Source organism: Mya arenaria, chromosome 10 (assembly GCF_026914265.1).
Source record: "Mya arenaria isolate MELC-2E11 chromosome 10, ASM2691426v1".
NCBI lineage: Eukaryota > Metazoa > Mollusca > Bivalvia > Myida > Myidae > Mya > Mya arenaria.
Window position 1 is genome coordinate 12,415,549 of NC_069131.1, and position 27,961 is coordinate 12,443,509.

General features: G+C 37.9%; 1 protein-coding gene across 4 annotated transcripts; it reads right to left on the reverse strand.

Moving 5' to 3' along the window:
* Nucleotides 1-876: 876 nt before the first annotated feature.
* Nucleotides 877-27,948, reverse strand: LOC128204115 (uncharacterized). Of its 4 annotated transcripts, none has more exons than XM_052905465.1 (8): nt 27,798-27,948; nt 11,680-12,798; nt 10,466-10,676; nt 8,167-8,295; nt 4,172-4,331; nt 3,198-3,351; nt 2,814-2,961; nt 877-2,548 (listed from the first exon to the last, which is right to left on the reverse strand). In XM_052905465.1, exons 2-8 carry the CDS (start codon nt 12,796-12,798, stop codon nt 2,355-2,357), a joined length of 2,115 nt encoding a protein of 704 aa, XP_052761425.1. In that variant the 5' UTR covers nt 27,798-27,948; the 3' UTR covers nt 877-2,354. The 4 variants fall into 4 exon arrangements, with proteins under 4 accessions (XP_052761425.1, XP_052761426.1, XP_052761423.1 ...); XM_052905466.1 differs by lacking the exon at nt 27,798-27,948 and adding an exon at nt 27,476-27,600; XM_052905463.1 differs by lacking the exon at nt 27,798-27,948 and adding an exon at nt 20,215-20,354.
* Nucleotides 27,949-27,961: the final 13 nt, after the last annotated feature.

The window sequence follows — 27,961 nt, forward strand, 5'->3', positions numbered from 1 at the left end:
GTTTGCGCCAATCGAGGTTTTATCTTGGGCAGCAAGTGAAGGTTTTTTGAAAGAGAATGTCGGTGCCCCCCCCCCCCCCCTTACAGTTGCTTTTCTTCACAGAAAGTTCTTGTCTTAATTACGACAATTCTTATATTAGCGTTCAGTTTCGTTTCAGTTAGAAGCCTTTGGTGTTCCTGTCTCATATCATAGTGTTACAAAGTCATGTGACGTCTTTCGGTTGAACGTTTCCATGACAGTTTTAATTGAAATAATAGTTTTACTCACGATCTGTTTATTTGTTAATTGATATTATGATAAAGATCATTCCTATCTTAAGAACTCCTAATTTTAAAGAAGTAAATATTACGCAAATTATCTAAAACAAAAATAGTCAGCTTAGCTTAATCCATCTAGTTTTCAAGAAATTTTGGGCAGATTATATACACCCCGTCCCCTGTCATATATACCAACAATTCTATCCAAACCGGCAGCCCCGTGCTCTGTAAGGTGACACCAGTCCTTTAGTATTTATTTCAACTGTATATCACTCTTTTCAAATGCACTAACATTCCTTTTTTCAAGCATTGAAAGATCGATGTGTTAAAAACCACCATTAACAATCATTAATTGCAAAATCAATGGCCTGTTCATTTACTTCCAACATAAAAGAAACCGAATTTGACATATACCTTGACGTATTACATGCAGGGAGCTTACTGTTGAGAAGCGGGCTCATTTACCCGCAAAGCATCCCTACAAGAAAAACATTGATGCATAGCTTCAAGTCGGCGCATTAAAATTAGAAAAAAAACCTGCATGTAGATAACCAAAAAATGGTTATTATTTCCAGATAATTTTAATATGTTGGGTATACATATATTCGAAGGACATTATGGTTGATAAAATTGTTACAATAGTTTAAGCCCGGAAGTATAGATATTCTGGTTTTTCCAAGCTAATCCTCCGGTACAAACTAAGTTATACCAAAAATAAACACAGGTTTCTTCGGAAGAAAAAGAGTCAATGGTCTAATGCATGGATTTCAATAGCATGAAATTCACCTTTTATTTGTACCAGCATGTTATGTGAATTCCTGGCTTTATATATTGTATATGTTTTTGTAACACATTTTACTCTTACGAGTAAATAGAACGGGGATAAAAAATACTATACATTGGGAGGGACTTTTCACCCACCTCAGATAAGTAGGTTCAATAATTTAACCAAACTAGAAATTCTTATCTTGCCCACGGGCGAAGATAAAATGCCCGTATGGAACTCCTTTTTAATGGTCACCACATTGTAATTATCTCCCTTGTTGAAGACTGTCATCTGTAGCATCATGGAAACCTTGTCTTGTGGCAATACTTAGAACGCTAATTAATTATTTCTCTCTTCAAATGTCACCATAAAACAGATTTCACGCACCTTTCAATAAATAACGCTTTACTCTCCTTAGAACTATTTAAAGGCCGATTTGACTAATAACATAATCTGAATCACTGCGTGCATATCCATGACAACCACGAATTGTCGCATATCCATACGCAATTATTTTCACTATGCTTAAGAGTTCCAGCAAAACACCCTACGCTCGAGGTCGGAATGAACCTATCTTACCCTCTCGGCCATGGAAGATACTTATAATCTGGAGTTCATTCTTTCGAATGACATTTTTAAAACAAACAATTACGCTCAATGTTCATTTTTCAAAACTCGCCTTTTTGCTGTCGCCAAGGGAGATTACTGCGTATACGTAGGAGGTCTAGAGACATAAAGGATATTGTAATATTACTTTGTTACCTCCATCTATTTGGGAGGAAGTTGGTATCAATCGGAACACCTATCAAAATTTTCAAAATGATAAGCTATTATAATTTAAGGTTTCATTATCAATTAAAGTGTTAAGTTTTATAAAACATACTAAACTTCACATTTTATCATGCAACGTGGAAAATAGTGAAAGCATTGTTTTACAATTTATGAACTAGTCCCTTAGTTGGAGTAATTCTAAAGTAAAATCAAATAGTGTCGGGGCGCCGACTAATCAAAGCTGTGCATTGGTTTTAATTCAACCGACCAATGAACTATGAACTATTGATGAACGGCGTGGTCATACAATAAAACACTATGAAGCGCCGAATCTTTCAGTTCGAAACCGCTTTTAAGACATTAACGAATGGCAGTTTCTTCGGTGAAAACTGGCTCTGGATCGCGCTTAGTTAAGTGACGAGCACGGTTTGCTGTATTTTTTCGCCTCTTTTCACACAGTAGTGTTCATTGTTCAATACACAATTAGCTTTGAACAATGTTATTGCTGCTGTTGTGATTGTTGTTGTTGTTGTGGTTGTTGTTGTTGTTGTTTCTTTTTCTCACACATCGCGATGGTTGAAATCGAATTTTGGGTCGCCCAAGATGGCAGCGAGTTCTGTATTGTATGGCCGAAAGACTTTTTCGAGGGCCGCGCGTGTCTCCGGATATACGTCACCGGATGTCTGTTTTGCCTTGGAAACGTAAAAGTGAGGCATATTGGATATCCGGTAGATATCGTTTGTCGGCATTGGATCTAGAAATAAACAGAAATGAATGTCGGTATATTGAAACACATACTTAATAATGATGTACACTTTGAACATTTTAATACCTACTACCAAATTAGCTGTTTAGAATAACTCCCGGTCTTTTAATTATACATATATGAAAAAAGAACACTAAATAAAACAACTGTTAGCTTCAATAACATGTATATCATATAAAAATATGAATAACCGATCTTTTCAATTTGTTTGCATGGTTGAAGAAAAGTTATCGTACTTGTTGACAGCACATACCTAGTCGAAGAAACTGGAATATTTGTAGAAGGGTACCGGCAATATCACTAGAAAAGTCCTCGGTCCGAGTTATAAACATTTGTTTTCTGGGAAACGCCTTCAACCACTCTTTTAAGTGAACTGAGTAAAAACTACTAGAAATCGGCGTCTGAAAAAGGAAACATAAATATGTAACTGTTGTATTGGTCAAAGTGGACAATAGTTATTCCCCTTTTCATATGGAAAGAAACACCCCCTCCCCCCTTCCCGCACCACCCCCTACAAAAGAAGAACAAAACGATCAAATAAAACATATCTTGCTAGATTATAAAATTCGAAAGCACAGTCATTATGGCTTTACAACGATGTTAATGAATAACCGACTGGAAATGTTATTGGCCCTACCGGAAGTGACACAAGCATTTCCTTGTCGTATAAGCACGCCTTGAGCTCCCTGTTGCGCGTGCAATTGTTCAGCATCGTCAATGACGTCATAACGTCCGCGTGGAATTCACGTGCATTCGTGCCGTACCGGCCATGAAGGTAAAGGCTGAACAATCTATAAAAGATTGACGGAGTATTAAGAATAACAGCAGGGAGAAGTACTTATTCAAAAAATTAAATCTCTATTAGTATCATTTTGAAAAGGACATACATGTAAACATGTGTTTGTGATAATGGTAAGAATTATACATGTATTGAACATGTCTCCTTTGATACATATAAGGGGTGTATGTAATTCATTAATGTCTGTGAAAGTTATCAATATAAACGGATTTTACACCCGGATTATATATTTCTATAAATTCGATTGAAATCCGATTGAAAGTGATTACATTTCAACTGAGATATGAATTATGACCGGGCTCCATTTCTAACTACGTGTGACATTGACCTTTACGTTGATAGCATAGTGAACTACTTTTTGAGTGTTACATCATTGAGGTTTGTGTAATTTATGGACTTTGCTTGTGATATCAAATACACAAATGTCCTGTGATTTTGCACCAGTCAGTTGTAACCACGCCCCTGCCCTGGTCCGGGGGTATACCGGGGATAGCCGGGGAAATGGGCCGTGTTTTTACCTTCCGGGTGGCCCCGCAGTACAGGGTGAATGCATTGGTTTTGTCTTCGAGCCAAACATATCGCGGAATGGGCCTTGTCTAGGGTCCCTGGGGTGCCGGGCCATTTGGCTGGGATTTTACCAGCAGTTCGTACCCACAGGGCGGTGATTTTACCCGGGCTTGTCTATTCCCCGGACCTGGGTACCGTGGTAACAATTGACTGGTGCATTACTCATCAGTAGAGACTGCAATTGCATCAATGCTTTATTTTGAATCCTGTAAAAGATATTTAACCGAATAATAAAAGCTACTCGCCTCTCCACTGGGTCCCTTAACAGTAGTATGAGCTTGACCTCGGGATTCACGTGCCGCACGAGCCTGGGCGTGGTCACTTCAGGCATATCCGCTCGGGGGTCGTTCTGGGGAATTAGGCGCCATGCCGTCTGGTCCCAAAAGTCCATAGGGTCACCATGACCTAACGTTATAAAGACATATTATTACGTATTAAAGGGGCTGTACTCCGTATGATAAAACAGCGAATAAAGGAGAAAACTGTCGAAAACTAACATAAACTTGGTATCGATGTGTACAATGCATTGGAACTTACTAACTGAAGTGCCACATAGTTTACAATTAATTTATTTTTCGCAGTTTTTTTTTCATTCCTTATGCGTGATTGGCTAGTCGATGTTATCACGTGATATGACCATGTTAGGTATATAGCTTAAATATTTTAACTGAATAGAGGAAGCCTTCGTAGCACATTGGATACAGCACTGGACTGCAATTTTGGCGACACCGGTTCGAACCCGGTCTCCGACTCGATTTTGTTTTACATTTTGGTATGGTTTTTTTACAATTATGATATCAAAGAGTAAAACATTTCATTAAATAATTGTCCTGAGATTCGTTACAGAAAAAAACTTTTTTTACACTGAAACCATTTGGCACAAGCTTAAGAACATGATATATCAGCGATTTGTTAAATCCGTTTTAATATATCGACAATATGAATTGTTGTTTTCTTGAGCCAAACTGCTTTAGACTATCCAATCAAGTAGTTCGGCATCTTGTAAACGCGATTCCAAACATTATCGAATGTTTGTCCCAAAGCGGGTGAAAAGTCAAAAAAAAAACGGTGATCCCAAATTATAGCATTCGGAATTTGAATGGTAAGACTTCCAGCCGCCGGAAATTGGACTATCACAATAAATCACATTGAGCACTTTGTGCTCAGGTGAGCTAAATAGAAGACGGTAAAATCAAAATTTCAAAGGCCTCTTTGTTTCCACAAACAATTTTTGATGCAACGACCGAAAAGCGACCTCAAAAAGCTTTCTTGTAACGTATAGTTGAATTGGGATCAGTAGCATATGAAACACAGGGCCGTCCATCCCCATATATATATAAAACGTATTCACCACAAATGGTGAGGTGTTTATCCAAATAATGACCCATATATAAATCATCTTTGTGATTCAGAAAACGGAACATGTAGCGAACACGTTGGATATTAAGTGTTGTCAGATATTATAGTAATAAACGTCATATCATACCATTTCTGTTCAACGTTTACTGTTGTAAAATGTAAGTTGTTTACAAACAATGTACCAATTGACCGGTGAATTATAAACTTGTTTTTATATTTTGAGATGATACATTCATACTGACAATTTCAGTGTTTTGATGAATAAAGTTACCTTGTAAATCAATAAAGAAGACAAATTACAAAAAAGGAGCTGTTATCACAAGGGTTTCCAAGGGTATAGATGAAAACCGTTTAAACAGAACATAAATTGTAAAATAGCATGTTGAGCTGCCCCTGACTTAGTGCTATTGTTTTGTTTATTTGCAAAGAAGGGCATTGCGACTGTTTGTAAAGGAGAAGAATAAGTGTTATGTATTGATCAATTTACTACACAGTCGCATAACCATTCAGTTCGGTAAAAAAAAAATCCAATAACCGTTATTTGTTTTAGTGGTTGACATTTGTCAAAAGAAAGGGCAGTATGCTTTAAATCTGCCAATTTATTGATTGTAATCAGGTGAAGCGGTAGATATAAATAGTGTTAGTGTGTATTTTATACAATATTATGTAGGCCACTAAAGAGTTAAAGATTGTTTGTATATACTTCCAAATATTAATGCGTGGTTATTTGTGTATGTGCATACGAACAACCTTTCACCATTACTTAATGTTCGAGATTATGTGGGTTTATTTACCCAGACTCTGTTTATAAATACCGAATCATCTGATTTAAATCGAAAACGACTGACTGCTATTTACCAAATTGTAAACCAAAATTTGCAAATACTAAAAATATTTCATTGGAAAAGTTTCGGACACAAAACACTCCTAGCTTTAATGTTGGAGGCAAGGCGTTGCAATATGGTAAAAAAGAATCAGCGAAATCAAAGCCTTATGCGATTTTGAACTTTATCCAGCCAGAACATAAATTATTATCACGGAAATGGTTAAAGTTTATGTGCCCGTAATATTATATATTAATATGCATCGTCATATTTCTAATGATATTCGCGAGCGAGGTATATACATAACATAACATTACATGTTTTTGACTATTCCATTACACGCTTATGTTTTGTAAATATGCAAATACATGTAGTTATTGACCTGCATTTTGATCCGGGAGGTCATGTTCGACTCGTGTGGATTTGGGCAGATTTTGAAATTTACTTCGCTGTATCCTTCGAGATTGAAATACATTAGGTGTGTGACCTCATGTATATTGGCCCGAGCAGGCCTTGACCATCCGGTGAGTGCTCCGATAACATTGTTTGTCATTTTAGGTTTTTGGAAAAAAGTGCAAAGACAGAATGCAACCCTGGTTAGAGCTACCCTGGTTCTTTAACGTGCACCAGTGTATAGCACTGTCACACCACAGGCATCTGGATCATTGTTTGTCACTTAAATGTTGTTTATAACCATTTTGGGTACATACAATGAGATAAACAACACATCTGAAGATATTAAGTGTCTTTGATATACAAAAAAGAAACAAGGTATGTAACTCAAACTTACCCGAGTTCACGGTAGAGTCCAGTTTTATGCAAATTTCTCAACCAACATATGAACAATCCATTTCTAAATGAGTGACATGGAAAGAAGAGTCAATTACCTTTAAAATGGTGTGCGATATGTTGGTATAACTATATTGTCTTTAGACAAGCAAGCATAATTCAATGTCCAATTCTCGTGTTTTTCTTTAGTCGGAAAGAGTACAGCAAATTCAAAACTTCAATTTTCCCCGTGTAAACAGTACTAATCAAAGTCCTATTGAAGTTATTTTATGCTTCAGTGTACAGATAAATTAATTCCATTCCTTAATATCACCATAAGACTAACACCACAGTTTAAGAAACAACCGTATCAGTCTTCAAATTAAATCCGCTTTAATATTTTGTTTGAGACGACATTTTCCTGACAGCGCTCAGATGTTTCTAATCAACCTCCAAAGAAGAGTATTTGACCAAGCCAAGCTTGTGGGGCTCACATTCAAGCCGGTACAAAGATTTTTAATGTACATGTTAATGATATCATCTGGGCGCTTGTCGGTAAAATGGCAGGCAGCCTACGAAATTTAAAGAGGATTTAGTTTAAAGACTGATACAGTTGTTTCTAACATTGTGATGTTAGTCTGTTCGTGATATTATGGAATGGAATTAATTTATCTGTACACTGAAGCATAAAATAACTTCAATAGGTCTGTGATTAGTACTGTTTACACGGGGAAATTGAAGTTTTGAATTTGCTGTACTCTTTCCGACTAAAGAAAAACACTAGAATTGGACATTGAATTATGCTTGTTTGTCTAAAGACAATATAGTTATACCAACATATCGCACACCATTTTAAAGGTAATTGACTCTTCTTTCCATGTCACTCATTTAGAAATGGATTGTTTATATGTTGGTTGAGAAATTTGCATAAAACTGGACTCTACCGTGAACTCGGGTAAGTTTGAGTTACATACCTTGTTTCTTTTTTGTATATCAAAGAGACTAAATATCTTCAGATGTGTTGTTATCTCATTGTATGTACCCAAAATGGTTATAAACAACATTTAAGTGACAAACAATGATCGAGATGCCTGTGTATCACACGAGACAGCCATTTGACGAGACATCCATTTAACGTCCCTAGCGTAAGACGATTAGATTTTTAGTGGTGTGGCGGGGAATCAAACCTCTGGCCTTTGGAATGACAGTCGAGTGTGTTACCACTAGAACACGGATCCGCCACGACTGAAACAAATTACAGATAACTCTGTTTAACCTCCCAGTCATACCTGTGACGAGGTGGTGGTATTGAGTGCCGTTTTCCAAGCGTCTGCTCACTCTGTCAAGCGTCTGACTGTCAAACATGCCGCTAAACTCGTCCAGAGTCATCTTCGGCACCGCCTTCTTCCAGAAAGATACTTAAAAAGATTGAGATCAAAATGATTTAATAAAATATCTGTTCATACGCCTTAAAGTGAAGTATGTTGAATAAAGTTAGATAATAAATTATAATATCATTACAATATCCTTTGACATTACAGAGTAAACATATCTGAGTTTAATGTTTTAATCATTTTCTTTGTTAATAATAATTGATTACTCTTCTTTTGGTTTAAGTGCTTCAATCATTGTTTACAAAACGCAGGTGTAATGGTCAATTCCCAAACACCACTAGCGCTTCAAGTGGGGGATATTCTCCAAATCCACCAACTCGACAAACACCTTCTCCCGCCAGAAACTGTTCTACCAACATGTAACAGTGGACTTACTCCCGCCAGAAACTGTTCTACCAACATGTAACAATTGACCAACTCCCGCCAGAAACTGTTCTACCAACATGTAACAGTGGACCTACTCCCGCCAGAAACTGTTCTACCAACATGTAACAATTGACCAACTCCCGCCAGAAACTGTTCTACCAACATGTAACAGTGGACCAACTCCCGCCAGAAACTGTTCTACCAACATGTAACAGTTGACCAACTCCCGCCAGAAACTGTTCTACCAACATGTAACAGTTGACCAACTCCCGCCAGAAACTGTTCTACCAACATGTAACAATTAACCAACTCCCGCCAGAAACTGTTCTACCAACATGTAACAGTGGCCAACTCCCGCCAGAAACTGTTCTACCAACATGTAACAATTGACCAACTTCCGCCAGAAACTGTTCTACCAACATGTAACAGTGGACCTACTCCCGCCAGAAACTGTTCTACCAACATGTAACAATTGACCTACTCCCGCCAGAAACTATTCTACCAACATGTAACAATTGACCAACTCCCGCCAGAAACTGTTATACCAACATGTAACAGTTGACCAACTCCCGCCAGAAACTGTTCTTCCAACATGTAACAGTGGACCAACTCCCGCCAGAAACTGTTCTACCAACATGTAACAATTGACCAACTTCCGCCAGAAACTGTTCTACCAACATGTAACAGTGGACCTACTCCCGCCAGAAACTGTTCTACCAACATGTAACAATTGACCAACTTCCGCCAGAAACTGTTCTACCAACATGTAACAGTTGACCAACTCCCGCCAGAAACTGTTCTACCAACATGTAACAGTTGACCAACTCCCGCCAGAAACTGTTCTACCAACATGTAACAGTTGACCAACTCCCGCCAGAAACTGTTCTACCAACATGTAACAATTGACCAACTCCCGCCAGAAACTGTTCTACCAACATGTAACAGTGGACCTACTCCCGCCAGAAACTGTTCTACCAACATGTAACAGTGGACCTACTCCCGCCAGAAACTGTTCTACCAACATGTAACAATTGACCAACTCCCGCCAGAAACTGTTCTACCAACATGTAACAGTTGACCTACTCCCGCCAGAAACTGTTCTACCAACATGTAACAGTTGACCAACTCCCGCCAGAAACTTTTCTACCAACATGTAACAGTGGATCTACTCCCGCCTGAAACTGTTCTACCAACATATAACAGTGGACCTACTCCCGCCTTGAACTGTACTTCCAACATGTAACAGTACTAGTGGACCTACTCCGGCCTTAAACTGTTTTACCAACATATTTCGGCGGACCTACTCCGGCCTTAAACTGTTTTACCAACATATTTCGGCGGACCTACTCCCGCCTTAAACTGTTTTACCAACATATTTCGGCGGACCTACTCCCGCCTTAAACTGTTTTACCAACATATTTCGGCGGACCTACTCCCGCCTTAAACTGTTTTACCAACATATTTCGGCGGACCTACTCCCGCCTTAAACTGTTTTACCAACATAATTATTTCGGCGGACCTACTCCCGCCTTAAACTGTTTTACCAACATAATTATTTCGGCGGACCTACTCCCGCCTTAAACTGTTTTACAAACATATTTCGGCGGACCTACTCCCGCCTTAAACTGTTTTACCAACATATTTCGGCGGACCTACTCCCGCCATAAACTGTTTTACCAACATATTTCGGCTGACCTACTCCCGCCTTAAACTGTTTTACCAACATATTTTAGTGGACCTACTCCCGCCTCAAACTATTCTACCACCATGTAACAATTGACCAACTCCCGCCTCAAACTGTTCTACCAACATGTGATAGTGGACTTACTTTGCCCATATCGTCTCCAGGACCAATACCACGTCTCCTTCCCGAAAATCCCGCGGTTTGTCACAATCTGGGGATGATGGGACATCCTGGTAAATAGGTCGCTGGTTCCCGTTTTGCACACGCCCATGATGTAGAAGTATGGCAAACATTTTAGTTTCCCGGCCTGGTACCAGCATGGATTCCGGAAGTTTGGCAGAAAATTAGGTCGAGACTGTAATGGTAAGTTGTAAGTAATGTGAAAGAAAGGTAACCATGTCCAGTCAATCAATATTATGTTGCCATAGCAAACTACTGCATTGTGTTGGTAGGTATACATTGGAGAACCTGACAATTGTGGGCAAATATTTATTAATTTATTAACATAACTAATACCATAATATAAATTGTTTATTGACGTTATGATGTATAAATTTGAAATTCACAGCTAGCGGTATAAAAAAACTTAATATCATCACACGTTTGTTTGAATAATTTTGTAATTGAATAATTTTGTAATTTAAATAGAATTCAAATTATGTGTTTGTTTGATTTTCCACTTTTAACGCTCAATAATTCCATTGCGTTTACCTATACATTTAAGTATTTGAATAAATTTAAATATCTTGAATACATCTTTGTGTAAAAATTGACATAGAAGCCCCGTGATTGTACCTTACCAAATACCGCGAGCGGTTTAATAAATAATTAACGCTCATTTCGTATCATTATATCATGGAGAGCTATATATTAAATTGCGCTTAATCGCAGAGTTTTGAATTACTTTCTAACGAGTAGCGCGTTGTAGCGCGTGACTTTTCTGACCTGGGCGGGCGGCTTTGGGTGCAATACCGAATTTTCCAGCACAACCAAAATGATTCAAAAGGCTTGTCCGGTGTGCAAGACATATTTTACTCTCAAATCAGATATGCAGAACTAAAGATTTGGCCATGTTTTAAATCTTAATCATGTCCACAGCCAAAGACAAAAAGTACCCGTATGAAACTACTTTTTGTCACTACGCGCAAAAAAAGTTCAGCGAAAGAATACATGTTAAATTGAAGTGGGGAAAAAGGCATCTACCATCGCCCCTCGTGTAAGATATGGTCATCCTATACCTCATGGCACAGAGTGTTCTGCTGAAACTCGATAATCCTCTTTTCCGCAAAACAACGTACGCTCGGATTTGGATGACACAATCTCACACTCTCAGCCATGGAAGATTCTAAGAAACTTACCATGCATAATAGGTCTTCGACACCTGTATTTTTCGATGAGCATCCAGCATTCAGCACAAATCCTTCGTTGCTAGCCTGTTGACGGTCTGAGGGTTCCTTTTCTTTTGTACTAGACTCGCCACTAACAAGAGTTATTTGAGGAGTTAGAAACAGTGAGCCAGTCGGGGGCTCATTAATACTTGTGAAAACAGGAATAGCGGACTCTTTTTTGTAATGCATCTCGGCGGAAGCATCATTGTGTACTCTGGCTTTACTCGGATGTTGGTCATTGTTAGTTACTATTTTTAGCACATCTACTTGCTTCTGTTCGCTTCTCACTGGATATACATTATCCATTTTTGTCTGGATTTCATCAGATACTGAGTTTGTATTCACTTCAATTCTGTTTTTAATTGCATGAGCTTTTGTATTTAAATTTGTAAATTTATTAACATCTTTGGAAACATTTGATAAAATATTACTTGGAGTCTGTTTGTTATAAGCAAGTTCGTAAATATCGTTTTTGTAAACTGAATTTTGTATATTAAGACCATGTTGTTGGCTGTTTTCACTTCGAAGTGAGGATTTATTGACATCATTCCGTGTCACTTTGGAATCAATAATTTTAGAAATATTTTTATTCGACACGTCACTTTTCCTAACTGCCATACCACTTGATAATTCATTTGTTTTCTTTTTAAGATTCGTAGATTTATTAAATAAATGAGTAACACTATTTTCCATGTGTATTTTCTCATAACCCGAATTATAATGGCCAGTCTCTATTGACCAATTTTTCAAAGATATTCGTTGTCTCAACGTGTTTTTATTAACCAAATGATTGAGATCTCCTTTAAAATTTGAACTATGTTCACTATTTCCCAAAAGGTCATCCTTTACTGAAAAGCCCGCCTGTTTTTGATGTATCAAACGTTTGCGTAACGTCAAATCTCCACTACGTAGAAAACTGACGTTAACGTTCAAAGCCGTGAGGTAGGCAAGTGAGCCGTTATGGAAGTTAGCAGCTACTAGGAGGATATCCTGTCTGCGCTCTCGACCAATCAGATGCGACGTTAAAATCAGCATTATCCCGCTCGCACCTAGCAACAGGTAGAAAAATTGCCGTTTACGTCCTTCCATCTGAAAAAATCGAATATAATAGATTTGTGCTTAGGTGGTTAAACCAAACACAATTTTGATTCAAATATATATTTTGTCATAGTACAAAATATTAAAGACAAAACATAATGATTATTTTTAAACAAAATATTTCAGAATAAATTTGTCAAACACCCAACGTAACTTTGATATACCAGCCTTAAGTATACTTGTAAAGCTAGTATGATATTCATCTTCAATAACAAGTATATTTGTCCAATACACAATAAATACAGAAGCGATAATTTCTGTTAATACTAAAAAATCGACCAATTTCAATATGGAGTTTACGACTATAGAGGTTCTAAATCTCTAGCCAATGATGTTCGTACAGGAAACGGTAAACTGATATTAAGGTATCTTTCAACATTCAGCAAAGACTTAAAGCATGTATTAGTATCATAACGTGAGGAATTATTTGCACAAATTAAATAAAATCAAACTTACGAGAAATATCCTCAACATTTTAAAAAGCATCCGATATAACCGAGTACAATTCTTTTCTCCCGACACTTTTAATATCCTAAAGGACCTTGCTGTCCACCGATATGTAAAAATGTAAAAACTATTGGGCTGGTATTAATTAAAATCATCCATTGAACACTCAGAAAGCTGCCGTTTCCTGATGCGCGCGCATATACAACGATGAATTTCCTGACACGTAGACAATTGTGCAGTCTCTCTACATGTTGTGCGTAGGAATAAATGAGCAATTATTAAGCAAAATAATGATGAAACTGATAACGAATATTACTTCAATACGGTACCAGATGGTTCATTAATAACGTTTTAAAATTCTTGGAATACAACATATTGTAGTATGTATAAATAATATAACCAGAAAAGATACATATAAAATTATGATTTTATAAGTAAAGTTCAAAACTGAAAAGTATAAAAGTGATGAAAAATCAAAATAAATCGAGAATAATTAATATATTCAACGGTTCCAAATTCGAACAGAAAATTGTATGTAATAATCGTAAATGATACATAAATGTATTTATATCTCCAACATCCTGGGCAATGGTATTTCCGCTTCCGGTTGTTAAAGTTGAGCGAAATTCCGTGGGATAGAAAAAAAGTGTTTATTCATGGATATATTGGATATAAGTGATTAAATTTTGGATAAAACTGTAGAGATAAGTGTCTTCCACCTTGTCGAAAATACATTTTTGTAAACTATAACTTAACTTGCAAGCTGTTACGAAAATAGAAAAAAGTTCTTTGTTTGAAATATGTAAACACACATTGGAGAATGAACAGTTGCCTAGGGTGTAAAGTTAATTGCTGAAAATAGGCTGACTTCCCAGCGGTCACGTCGCTTGGTTATCTGAATAGCCGCAGGGCAGGATTACCCTCTAACTGTATGTAATGATTGAAGATACAGTTAGCTTCACGTAACGGGATTAGTGCACATTCAAGATGTCGGACCCCGACGAAACGGATCCGAAAATGTTAGTGAATGAAAGCATTTTAAGGATTAAGCGCGAACGATCTGCGAGCCAGTGCTCGACCATATACGACGAGGACGCATCATTCGAGGACCCGGATGCGGAGCTTTCACAGGCCCCTCTCCCGCAACAGTTTTTCCAAGAGACGGATGAAAAGCTTGCGGGAATGGCGCGTGAAAACTATGTACGGGAGATCCTACGGCTCTGCAGAAACGACTACTCTAGGCTTGACGAATATAGAAAAAGACTGGCGGAACGGGCGCGAGTACTTCCGGATTGCCCGACCACTCGTCTCGTGAACCGTAGGAACTCTTCTCATGCTACAAAGGAAAAGAAATGCGCACAAGACTGTTATGTGCTCAATGCCTTCATTTGTGGAGAACAGACTAGGGAAATAATGGACATATTTGTAAACGTAGCCAATTCAAACGACACAATACTTTAAAGCAACGACTGTTTATCGTCAAAAGATATACTAACTCAGCCCGATCTATTGAAAATATCTGCACAGCAGGCGAAGGATTCGGTGCTTATAGCTTCAATTCAGTCGGATATGGCGCAGCTAGCAGTCAACCACAGAGTACTGAACGGAACGGTTAGAAGTATTCTATCCAGGATGCCGGAATCTACCGCAGGCTCTGAACTGAGCAAACTACAGACCGACGTAAAACGGCTTGGGTCCTCAATAGCAACAGTTAACCAACGGCTCCTAGACAACAGCGGCGTAACCGCAACCACCCCAATTTCTAAACCAGATGCTAATGGGGACAAAGTGATTAACAGCCCACAGTCGAAGTCATACGCAGAAGTTATAATGACCGAGAACATCAACCACTCGGAAGCTCGGGAAGAAAATGTCTCCGGAAACACGGCTATGACAAGGCTGGTTCCAAACAAGAACATGTTGTCAACTGAAAAACGTCGCGAGACTATGCTTTCAAAACGTGCAGCAGATGAAAGACAAGTGCAGACGAGCGTCCCAATGGCGCACGACGGCTCGCCGACCGGAATTGCGCACGCACGTCCGGAAAGTCTTTCCATGGAAATAAGTGTCACTCCAGAAAAAGATCCAGGAAATGACAATGCAAATACTAGTAGACAAGATGCAGCGGACACTAATTTTACGGCAGTCCGAAGACGCCGAAACGTTTCGTACTATATCTCAAATATTGATAGTCACACTGTAGAAAAAGACATTTACGACTACTTTCAACTTAACAACGTATACATTTCTCACGTCCGTATGTTTTACGGAAAAAATGGCTCATCAGCTAAAATAAACGTGCCAGAAGAACTGGAGCCTATCATCAACGACGACATGTTTTGGCCAAATGGGATCAAGTACCGGAAGTGGGTGACGAGGGAAGAGTGGGACGAGCAGCGCAATCCGCCACGTCACCGTGACAGACGACATAATCGCCCCAACCACAAGGATAGAGGGTTCCGGGCATATGGACATGAAACGGACTATAGGGGCGATTCCGGATACGATGATCGCTACCATTGTGACATAAAGGATCATAGTTATTGGGATCGACGCAGTGAAAACAATGAACAGGAAGACGAGGGTGGACCTTTTCGCGACTATGACCCCAACTACGATTACACGAAGAATACACGGGCATCGTGGAGGGATCGGAGAAACATATACTGAGCAACATTAGTGTGTTTATAAATATTGCAACATTTAACACAATCGTGAACTAACTATGTTACCAATGATTACTGTACTCTATACTTTTATACTACTATTTTTGATGTTTAGTTTGTTAAGCTGGAATTGTCGTGGTATCATGTCGTCAGCATATCCTTTGTCTGAAATGTTGACCAAACATAACATTGATATTTGCTTGATTAATGAGCATAATTTGTTACAACGGTCTGCGACCTTTTTCGAGTCCATACATCAAGACTATAGCTCATTTGTTACTATCGATAACAGTTCAGACCAATATGGATCGATTACGTGTGGCAAATCGGGCGTAGCAATTATGTACAAAAAATCATTAGCTAACTGTATAGAGTTGATTGAGAATATTTCTAGTGATAGGATCATAGGTATAGAAGTTAAGTGTTTAAACACATCGCCTCTATATATATTCTGTGCGTACCTACCAGCGTGTAACGACTTAGATTTTTACCAATCAGTATTAAGTGATTTAGAATCATTCATATGCCACTACGGCAAAATGGGGAGCGTTATAGCCGCAGGGGACTTCAACGGCCAGTTTCTTCAGGATGGTGGTAAAGGGAGTCAGAAATCACGAAAGCTCACACATTTCATCCGGAAAAACAATTTACTGTCCTGTAATCCGAAAAATTCTCATACATTTGTACCAACTAGATCTATATTGGATTATATATTTATCGAGCCAACATTCAGAGATCATATAGAATCATTCAAGATAATTGAAAGTGAAGAGATATTTACGTCAGACCATCTTCCGCTTATCATGACATTTCATGCTAAACCTAAAACGCAGACATTAAACATTAGGGGGCCATGCATTGCATGGCACAAGTGTACTAGCGAGCAGTTTGGAAATTATCAAAACTCTATACAATGTGAACTTAAATGTGTTTTAGAAACAGCAAGTGAAAAATGCGACCCGAACTTTTTGAACACTCTGATCACAGAAGCGCTTCACAGTGCTGCGCGTCGTTTGCCGGTCAGTAAGTTTAACAAGAGGGCTAAACCCTACTGGTGCAAGGAGGTTAAGGTCGCACATACCATCGCGAGGCGCCTGCGTAGAATGTGGATGGCGGCAGGGCGCCCAAGGGGGAATGACCATGTGTCATACCGACAGTACAAACAGGCCAAAGCAAACTTTCGAAACATACAAAGGAAAAAAGCAAGATGAGAGCGAAAATAATTACTTTGATAAGCTTAACAAAACCGCTGAACTTGACTACAAGTTATTTTGGAAAACACTAAAGCGTAAAAGTGGGAAGCGTCCTGATATTTGCAGTGATTTAATTATTGATGGCACCAAGTACAGTGACGATAAAGTGGTAGACGGCTTCCAGGATTACTTCAAAAGTGTATTTGATCAGGAATACCCGCTTTCATCAAACGATATTGAAACACTAAACTGCGTAAATATATTTGCCGCAAATGATAATTTAAACAACCCAAACTTGTTAGCAAACATTGAAATCAAGGAAATAGACCACGTTATACATACTCTTAAGAAACAGAAATCGCCAGGAATAGACAATGTTCTCAACGAACACATTATACATGGTGGCGTGATTATTCGAGATGCGCTTATCAAGCTTTTTAACTCTGTGTTACGTAACGAGAAAGTCCCAGATATATGGAAATCTAGCATAATTATTCCCATATACAAAGGAAAGGGTAAAACTAAAAGCGATCCTAACAGCTATAGACCTCGTTACTTCCGTGTACCTGTAAAATATTTGAACGGATACTGCTGACAAGAATTAACAACCATGTGACCACCTCTAATTTACCATTCCCGTCGGCACAGCAACAAGGCTTCCAGAAAGGACTTAGCTGCATTACAACTGCATTCAACCTCCAGGAAACAGTTTATACACAGATTGAGAGTGGCAGTAATGCATACACCGCTTGTCTCGACCAGAAAGCTGCGTTCGATTCGGTGTGGCACGGTGGTCTATTTTACAAACTTGGACAGTTGGGAATATGTGGAAAACTCTTGCGCTTAATAATACAATCATACAGCAGTCTTAAATGCGTAGTTCGCACAAACGGGAGTACATCAAAGGCCATTAACGTTAAACGCTCAGTTCGGCAGGGAGGAGTTTTGTCAACTTTTTTCTATTTAGTATACATCAATGAACTACTCGTCACACTCGAGAACAGTAACTACGGAAGCAGTGTCATGTCAGTCAAGGCAGGTAACCCATCATTCGCAGACGATATAGCACTGATTGCAGTTACCCCCCTTTACCTCCAGAAGTTAATAGACATTGTGTACTTTTATTGCAAAGACTGGAAAATGGATATAAGCGTAGCCAAATCAAGCGTTGTGGCCTTTACAAGTAAAAGGACGATACCAGTTGTAGGAATCCTTTATGGAGATATATGTATAGATCAAGCAGACAATGTAAACCACTTAGGAATTAGACAGGATTCGAATTTAAAGTTTTCGTTAAGAATTCAGGAAAGACTGCAAAAGGCTAAAAATGCATTTTTTTTCTATGGCTGCACAGGGTGTCCACCCTTTCGGAGTGAACCCTTTGGTAAGCGCCGATCTTTACAAGAAAATAATCAAGCCTATAGCTCTTTATGGTTGCGAATTATGGTGTAACCTTACTGCGCATAACATGTATACTATTGACAAATTTCAGCATTTCATTGTTAAAAAAATACAGGGTTTTCATATTTCGACAAGATCAGATATGTGTGAAGCAATGGTTGGACTGCAAAAGCTTACCTGCGATGTGATTATTAGGAAACTTGTGTTTTTACACAAGATATTAAGCCTTGATTGTAAAAGTACATGTCGAAATATTTTTATACGCAGATATTTGTCATTCATATCTTGTAACACTTCCATAAAGTATGGTTTTATTCCAGATATTTGTAACACACTCTGTAAATACGATCTTCATTCTGTTATTAACAATGTTTTAGTAGATCCGACAACATTGCCGAGTAAGTATGTATGGAAAAGAACTGTCAAGCAATTAGTGTATAGATACGAGACTGAAATGTGGAGATACAGAATTATGACAGACTCTGACTTTGCTCGCTTCAGAATTTTACAACCAACTATCGCTCCGTCAATTGTGTACAGGACGTGTTGTCGTGCTGCTCAGAGAAACATTATGCACGAGGTTGCAAAACAATGGTGTCGCAGCTGTCGACTTGACTCTCTAACACTTTGTCAAATCTGTAATGTCCAAACAACGGACAAAATTGTTCACCTAGTCAGCGAATGTGCAGCAACAATTGACTTGCGAACTAAATATGTGTGCGCTATTTCATGTTTCGGCATTGAGTTTGTATCAGAAATACTTCAATTGGACGAATCCATGTTTACTATGAAACTGATGGGTGCACCTTTAGCGCCACTGCTTGACAATAATGACAATAAGGACTTTCTCCTGATATCGTTCCAATTTATTAGTGACTGTCTGTCATGTGTGTAAATTGTTACGAACATATTGTATTGCTGTATGATGACGATGCCCACTAATTGGGATTATGTATGGTCACACGTTATTTGTAATAGTTATTATTATTATTACTTATTTGTAATTACACATTGCTGATATGTTTCTTTGAAATGCTTTAGAAATTAGATATATATAATTGTACATATGTATGCATATCTCCTTTTAGGAGGAAATAAAGATTTTGATTTGATTTGATTTGATATCCATTTTATCATAATATATCCTAGCTATATTCAAGATATTACGGTATTTTGGCGAACGGTAGAAAAAGTGTGGTAGTCTAAGTGTTGTAGTTGTTGTGTGATTGCCGTAGTGGTGGTGGTTGTGGTGGTGGTGGTGGTGGTGGTGATGGTGGTTGTGGTGGTGGTGGTTGTGGTGGTGGAGGTGATAGTAGCTGTGGCAGTGGCAGAAGCAGCCGTAGTAGTAGTAGTAGTAGTAGTAGTAGTAGTAGTAGTAGTAGTAGTAGTAGTAGTAGTAGTAGCAGTAGTAGTAGTAGTAGTAGTAGTAGTAGTGGTAGTAGTGGTAGTAGTGGTAGTAGTAGTAGTAGTAGTAGTAGCAGTAGCAGTAGCAGTAGTAGTAGTAGTAGTAGTAGTAGTAGTAGTAGTAGTAGCAGTAGCAGTAGGAGTGGTAGCAGTTGTAGTAGTAGCAGTAGTAGCAGTAGTAGTAATAGCAGTAGCAGTAGCAGCAGTAGCAGTAGCAGTAGAAGTAGTTGGCATTCCAGCCCACTGTGTATTGGGGAATGTCAATTAATGAATTACCAAATGCAATTAGCACTCACCGTCATGAATTCTTGTTTTGATCCATTTGAGCCCCTTTGAAGTAACTTCCTCATTATTTCACATTTATTTTATCCAGCATATTCTCGCAATTAATGCGCACACATACCAAAGCGTACCAACCTAAGGTCCGTGATCAAAATACATTGCTTCGTAATGATATAATCACGTTAAAGCGGTTCCTTCCGTTGTTGAGGAGAAAAAAAATACAAAAAAGCAACATATACATATCTGTGTTACTACGAGTTATATTATTTACGTTTTATCGACAGCAAAGAAGTCATGGCTAAAATAAACAGGGTCAGGGTTACCACAAATAATTATTGATTTTCGGTTAATGAATTAATTAGCAATTAGTTTCATCAACTTGATTGATAACTCTCCTACCTAGACATGTTTGTTGACCTTTAAAATCTTTTTACAAATCAAACTTCATCGTTTGAAATTCTCTATAATTGTATATACGTATATAGCCAGCGAAATTGAGCTATAAGGATATATATTCATTAATTATCTCAAATTCAAATTTTCCACCCATTCAAAGTTTCATTTAATTCCCAAATTTCTTGTTTAAATTGTTTTTTATTGATAATATATATGTCTCCACAGGACTCATTTCTGCAGACGATGTGACACAATTTAAAAAAAAAAACTTTGCTCCATACACTCAACCGGAACCGGATCCATTGTAAATTGTATATCGGTGGTTATATTACCGGGCTAGTACATGTAGCGATTTAGTAAATATAACTATTTGTTTCATTCTGTTGTAACTACTAGGCATATTTTGTTGATGCTTATGATGATGATGACGATGATGATGATGATGATGATGATGATGGTGGTGGTGGTGGTGGTGATGATGATGATGATGACGACGACGCGAACGACGACGACGAAGACGACGACGATGATGATAATGATTTATGTCCCCATTGGTGGTGTAAATTATTTTCATACAGACAAACATCATTTAAATTAGTATATTTTAAGTCAGATATATCAAGCTTACTTTCAGCGTGGTCCCTGTGTGCACTTGTACGTAATCCACCATCAACAATATATATATGTAATATGATACTTAGAGTTCAAACAACTAATGCATGTTGCACAAACACAAACCACACCAAGCTCTCACACCAAAACAAGAACACTAAGTTCTACTCATGTGCACTTGACACTTCACATGCAATAAGATATCATCGTTTGACAAGTTAACAACTTATTTGTCGCTTGTCTTCTGTTAGAATAACGATCAATAGAGCGATGACAGCGGCCAGTGTCTTCATTGATATAAGAGTGACAGGAAAAGTCAGTTTTGATTTTTCTATACTAAACAAACAAGCTTGCTTTATTGACTTTATCCAAGTGAAAAGTATGAAAAATAATTATGCTTTACAAAATATTCACATTTTTTTCTAAAGATTTGACAAACTATTTTATATTATTTGAACATTTATTTTATATTATTTGAACATTTATTCTTTTACGTGTACTAAACGTATTGCAAGTCGAGGGGATGAAAGCGAAAATGTTTTATCTTCATCTTTATTTAATGTCACTTAGAACCTTTTCGCATACAGCCCTCGATTTTTTTTATTTAGCAAAAACATGACCATCTCCAGCAAATATCTCCATTCGTTTTAGAACATTTTTATTACAAGCGACATTGATACATAACTGACACGTATGTCAATTATCTGACCGCAGACATAAAATGCCGCAAGAAAATAACAACCAGGGTCAGACGTTTCATAACAACGTCAAAAGAGTCAATCAAGGATGAAACGGCGAAGGGATATTCAATTGTTTTAAGAAATGGTAAGATGACATGAAGTAACATTTTAATGATTAAGAATGGGCGGAGCGAGCCCATCTCTATTATTAAAATATTACTTCAGGTAATGTTACTGTCTTCGATTACAACCTATTTGGCTGATAAGTTGACAAATCAAAATCTGGTGCAGGGAGTGTGAATCACATGAGTGACAGTAGGCGGACAGTAGGTAGACCTTTAAACACCCGCAAAAAATGAAAATCTTAATGAGTAAGCCTTGTTCTTAATGATTGCCTGCAATTTCAATGGCTGGACATGTAGGTTGTTTTCTAAAAATGTATTTTATCAATTAAAACCAAAATAGTTCACAATGATGTCGGGTCGGGTACCAGTACGTCTTTGTTGTTGTTGTTAGTGTTGCTGCTGTTGTTGCTGCTGTTGTTGCTGTCGTTAATGTTATGATTGTCACCAATACAATGCAATAAGAACAATTAACTTGGTTTGAAGATACCAGTACTTCCCCTCAAATTGACCATGTTGTAGATTTTACTGTTATCGTATAAATCTATCAATATCTCAGTCCAGCCATAACTTGATATATCGATTTTTTGCCGATAGAATGTATTGATGTTATATCTTGTCATCAATTTTCAGTTGACATGAAGAATGTGTTATGCGGTATGAATGTGTTTGCTTATTTTTTCGAGCGCAGACCGTGTGGGATTTTTATAGGTTCAAACAATAACTGTATCATATTTTTGAAAAAAATGCATAATGTACTCTAAATTGTATTCCTTCGTTTGCAGAGTTTGGATCTTTAATCATATAATGGGGTTCACCTATTAATTTATTATTACTTGTTGAATAATCAAGTTTCCTCAAGTTAATGCATACTTTGATAAGATTTACCATTACGTTTTTCTTTATTCGGGACTGTTGGGAAAAGAGTGAGGTTGTCCACACAAACTGGTTTAAACCCCCAGAAAATTTACATTTTACTGACCGTTCCAAGGCGGTACCTAACAATCCTTGATATGATTAACACACCTAGTTTTTATATATATAGTATTTATGTACTGTGCTGTTTGTAGAGTTTTGTGCTTTTGTTTCAATTTTTCTGGTTTGTGATATTTGTGTTCTATGTCTTTGGCCTTTACCCTGTGCAATTAAACGGGGTTTATGTTTAAACTTTCGGCTACTGAGCTTGTGTCTGTAGTTTGTCTGTATTATATTACTATGTCTGTGCCCATTGCATGTTGTTGCATGATAATCACCAATATACATTATGGGGGGGGGGGGGGGGGGGGATTGGTGCTTGATATGTTTTCACTTGTATACGTTTAGGGAGGTCGCGCGCAACTTGTGCCCCCACCCCTGTTCGGATACGCTAGAGGTGTTAATGTTATCTTAATACATAGTTGAGTTGTAATGAGTAAAAATGCTTTTAATAAAAGGGTCGATAAAGTAAACTTTCAATTCAGACAGAGTCTAGTAGTTAATAGTTTTCTATTCTTTTTGTGCATTGGTTCTGGTTTAAAAGATTGCATAACTTCGGATATTTTTTGGTACAGTATTTTAATTATGTTAAGAAATGTTGTTGCATCTATTTACCAATATAAATAAACTAAGTGTTTGCAATTATATTTTGTCATCTGACCCAGCTTCTGTTAAAACCTTCAGATTCATCTCAGGGGCGGTTCCATGATTTGACTTTAGAGAGGGGCGTAACCTTTCGACATGCGCCCCTCCCTCAGAAACGATATTTATTTTGTTAAAAGTTTTGGCAGGGGTGTTTTGGGGTACTCCCCTAAGAAAATTTTAACTATTTCGAGTCCGAAATGGTGCATTTGAGCATATTTTATTACTTTTTTCTCATATATTCAAAGAAAAAGTAAACTTAGACGATTTGAGGGATGCGCACGCCGGTTATGCCCCCCGCCCGCTTGTGCATCTTAACGGCTGACTTGCCGTAATGGGTATACTGCCATCCCATTTGCATTAACCAGTCCTGTTGTATGCATGCAATTAAGTCTCGAAATCCAGTTAAGCGTATTGCTAGACAGATTCGTAAAATGTGTAAAATTATTAAAAGAAACCATGAAAAACGAATGCAAATTATATGTTTCAGAATTTATTATTTATAACGATTTAACATTTTATTGCAACAAATTGAAAAATACACTAATAAAATGTAGTGTGAGAGATTATAAATCAAGCATACAAATGTAAACAAATTGCCAATTTCATTTTTGAACCGAATACCGCTCCGTAATATTATACTGCCCTCTTATTTGCATTAAACAGTCCCGTTGTCTGCATGCAAACAAGTACAGGTTTGCTGAGCAAACAATTCTATAAAATCTTCATTGAGACAAGTTTGGGTCAATTCAAGTATGTTGTCAATGTATCGGGCACCAGGAGCGAACTTTTATTGCCATAATTTAGTGACTGATATTTTTAAACATTACTTCTATACAATAGTCGGGTAAAAATTGTTTTATACATTGTTTTAATTATAATCGTCATCTGATTAAAGAGCTTATCGTAAGATCGATTGTTCCAGTTATAATGACATAAAATATGATATTCTGAAGCATATAATGGGCCAGTCAATTGTAACCACGCCCCCCCCCCCCGGGTCCGGGGTATAGCGGGGACTTTGACTTTCAGTCCAGCCAATCCCAAGGAAATTTCCCGTACTGCGGGGAAAAATTGCTGGTAAAATCCCCGCCAAATGCCACGCACCCCAGGGACATCCTTGGTTAGGCCCATTCCCCGCTTTTTTCGGCGCAAAAACAAAACCACCGCATTCACTCGGCACTGCCGGGCCACTTGGAAGGTAAAAACACGGCCCAGTTTCCCCGCTATCCCCGGTATACCCCCGACCTGGGGGCGTGGCTACAATTGACTAGTGCATAATTAGCTGGAAATGAGGTTAACTGAAATGTTTCAGATGAAATTTGAATTTGGCTTCGGAAACGCGATTCTACTGAAGGTCGTGATCACGTACCACGTGTTTTCACGTACATGTACACTCGTTGAGAACATAGCCTGACGATAAACGAGGTCGAAGCTTGTGTAAGACTAGTGCTAGTTTTATTCCACCCAAGATAAGCAGATCTTAATATTTCGCCATGCTGGAAATTATTATTGTGTACACGGGCTGTGATCAAAAGTTACCGTATGGAACTACTTTTTACCACTACTCACCGAAGTGTTCCAGTGGAAAACTAATTTTTACTATATTTTGTTTAACTGATTGGAGAACCTTTAGAAAATGTTTCTCACAACAACATCATCACCATAATCATCACATTACCGCCAACGTATATGCCACCACCAGCACCACCACCATCACCATTAACAGCAGCAGCAGCAGCAGCACCACCACCACCACTACCATCATCATCATCATCATGAACACCATCAACATCACCATAATAATCAGCATCTTAAGTCACTATAACATAATAATTATATATTATGATGATAATGTCACTAGAAAAAACGTCGAAAAATGATAGCTTGAAATGTTGTGCGGACTAAATACTGTAAAAATGTTTTAATAGAGTAATTTGAGTATGTAGTGAATGTCATTTCTAAAGGTTAATTATGTTTACATGTTTTCTGGGTATGAGGGTATAGGTTGAGATCCATCCCTCTTTTTCGTACGCCTTATTCGGGAAATTTCGGTGCTCAAGAGGGTGGTACGCATATGTAGCATTAGTCGGTACGCAGACTCGCAAAAAAGGTTAAATAGTTATTGGTACGCAGGAATCGTGATTAACATTAAGAATAATTCGGTACGCGATTGGGACGGGTTACACCGTTATAGTCATTTCTTTAATATAATTATAGGGAAGTGTTATTATTATTCTAAAAGAAAACAAGAGGCCCAAAAGGGCCTATGCTCTACTGACAAGGCTCTTGTGGTCATTTTCAATCCAGAGCATGTACGTTTGAGTAATAGGCAACAAATATATAGATCACTTTTTGTGTTTGGGTTAGCTGAAAACGCTGCACGTTCAACATCTGAGGACAGGAAGTGTTGTAAGCAGATTAGTTGCATGAACTATTTTAATATGTGCCAAGTAAAGGTAATCTGAGGTTAAAAATATTTGCTTTCAAAACTGTACTCATGGTCAAAATTTCATTTCTGTAGCTTTAAAAATAAAAAGTCGGTCAAAGGTTAATGTCAAGGACATCCGAGGACAACATTAATGCTTGTTTGCAAAACTGTTCACATGGTCAAAATTTCATTACTGTAGCTTTAAAAATTAAAAAGTAAGTCAAAAGGGGTGGGGCCATGTTTTGCCCAAAGGACATTATTTCAAATGTTTTCAAATGCATCATATGATGCTCCACAACAAATATCAAAGGTATGGGCATTGTGGTTTGAAACAAGAAGATTTTAAAAATATTTCTTAAATAAGTCTCTAGGAAAATTTTGACACCCAGGGCAGTGCCAGTTTTGACCAAAGGGGCATAATTTGAACAACCATGGTAGTGGACCACTCAATAAAGCCTTATTTGAAATAGCAAGGAGTTGCATAGTGGTTTCAGACAAAAAGGTTTTTAACATTTCCCAATTTAAGGGCGAGGGGGGGGGAGTCCGTCCCTTACAAAGAAAACAGAACTCTTCCCGGGGCCTCCGCCAACGTCGCCGAGGTCGTTTGTGTTGCTGCACTGGTCCCTTGCGGGACGATCTCCGTGGGGGGAAGGGGCAGTAATGACCACAGGGGCATAATTTGAACAAACCTTCACAAGCAATTGTGACTTTACATGTAAACTTGGCTAAAATAGACTTCCCTCATGTAGACTTGGCTAAAATAGACTTATACTTTTAAGACCCATAATCAAGACATGCATGGGCAGATCTGGCTGGTTTTCAAAAGGAACCGAGTTCTAAACGATATCTAAATACTGTACAAGATACAATCAAAACTGAAGACTGTATCGTGTTCACAACCAATACATTGTTTCCACAATAGCATTTTTTATACTATTACGGCCCATAATCTAGGCATGCATGGGCGGATCTGGCTGTTTTTCGAAAGGAACCGAGCACTTATGGATATCTAGATACTGTACAAGTTTCATCGAGATACAATCAAAACTGATGACTGTATTGTGTTCACAAGCAATTGTTTACAGACGCACGGACGCACGAACGCACGGACGCACAAACGCACATACTACGTACACATTACCATCGCATAAACTCTTCTGGCCTTTGGCCAGTAGAGCTAAAAATCACAATTATCTGTTTTAGCTGTACGGTTAATTTACACTGCATCCTTTATACTTACAATACTATCTAACGCGTTTAGTGTTACTAATAATTAGAACTGTATGTATCTAAGGGATGTATCTTTTTGAACTATGATACATGAAGAAAAAAATGCAGAGAGCCAAACAGCTCTCATCTATAGTGGAAAAACATATGCATCTCTTGAATAACTACATACATGCATATAAATGCATACCTCTTTCACTACACCAATAACCAAGCTTTCTCTATTCTTTCACAACTATATCTCCTGAATACGAAAATTCATTTTTGCTCGTAACATAATCAGTATATTATCCACCGCTAGAAAAACATCTATGCTTTACATTTTAGTATGGGATATCACTTAAAAATCACTTAAAACTAATCGTTTCATTCAAACTACGCCCAACAATGATCTAGCTTTCGTTTCTTTTATATCTGATGCAGCATTTTGGTTGTGTTTTTTGTATAATGCTTGTTAATACTACATAATAAAAGCAAATTCTCATTTCTAGTAGGTGGTTAAAACTGTGTACCTGGTTAGAAGTGTGAAGACAATGAATTACACTAATCCACTCCGGATTTCATCCAACACTCACGATATCTGCCAGTTTATCAGCGTAGAATAACACAGTTAATGAAACTTGCATGCATAAATATTCTGGGGCAGCCTCACTGTGTAGATTTGTAGAAACCTGTT

Excerpts from the sequence above, each read along its gene's own strand:
- LOC128204115 (XM_052905463.1), bottom strand. The coding sequence starts at position 20,268 with ATGAGGAAGTTACTTCAAAGGGGCTCAAATGGATCAAAACAAGAATTC. Across the intron at positions 8,296-10,465 it reads CTGGAGACGATATGGGCAAA|TATCTTTCTGGAAGAAGGCG; the intron begins GTAAGTCCACTA and ends AATCTTTTTAAG. Across the intron at positions 2,962-3,197 it reads AAATGCTTGTGTCACTTCCG|ACGCCGATTTCTAGTAGTTT; the intron begins GTAGGGCCAATA and ends TTCCTTTTTCAG.